General features: G+C 68.5%; 1 protein-coding gene across 1 annotated transcript in view; it reads left to right on the forward strand.

Moving 5' to 3' along the window:
• Positions 1–636, forward strand: part of SND1 (staphylococcal nuclease and tudor domain containing 1) — a 192,397-nt gene extending 191,761 nt beyond the window's left edge. Inside the window, exons 13-15 of the mRNA XM_015412978.1 lie at positions 1–107; positions 196–240; positions 382–636. The exon at positions 1–107 is cut by the window's left edge and continues 94 nt beyond it. Of these exons, the coding sequence (XP_015268464.1) occupies positions 1–107; positions 196–240; positions 382–447 (218 nt within the window). The 3' untranslated portion in view covers positions 448–636. The remainder of the gene's footprint in view (positions 108–195; positions 241–381) is intronic.
• Positions 637–657: the final 21 nt, after the last annotated feature.

Genomic DNA, 657 nt, shown 5'->3' on the forward strand with positions numbered 1-657 from the left:
ACGTCACGCTGCAGTTTGCTGACTCCAAAGGCGACGTGGGGCTGGGGCTGGTGAAGGAGGGCCTGGTCATGGTGGAGCCCCGCAAGGAGAGGCAGTTCCAGAAAGTGGTAGGCGGCGGGGCCGGGCTGGGCGGGGCCGGGGAGGCTTGGCTTTGCTTTGCTTTGGGCAGGCTCCGACATGGCCTCTCTCCTGCAGATCACGGAATACCTGAACGCACAGGAAGCCGCCAAGAGTGCCCGGGTAGGTGGGCAAAGGGGACATGGCCCCCTGGGGGTGGGGAGGGGGTGGAGGGGATGCCAGCCCCCCCCTGGTGGGGGTCACCCAATCAAGCTCCCCCCGCCCCCGCGGCTGTTCATCCCACCCCCTCGCTCCCTCTTGCAGCTGAATTTGTGGCGCTACGGAGACTTCCGTGCCGACGATGCTGACGAGTTTGGCTACAGCCGCTAAAGACAGATGGTGACAATCCAGACCGCCCTCCGGAGTCCCAGCTGGGCACCGGCACCACCACCCCCTCCGCTCGGAACCCCCTCCCCCCGGCCTCTGCCTGCCTCCGGAACCGCCTGGGAGCCCCGGCCGGTGGGGGGGGGGCTCAGCTCAGCTTCCAGGAATGGCCGGCGGGCGGGGGGGGCCTGGACTGTGGGGTAGGGAAGGGTCTCT

Source organism: Gekko japonicus, unplaced genomic scaffold, assembly GCF_001447785.1.
Source record: "Gekko japonicus isolate JY-2015 unplaced genomic scaffold, Gekko_japonicus_V1.1 scaffold878, whole genome shotgun sequence".
Classification (NCBI taxonomy): Eukaryota; Metazoa; Chordata; class Lepidosauria; order Squamata; family Gekkonidae; genus Gekko; species Gekko japonicus.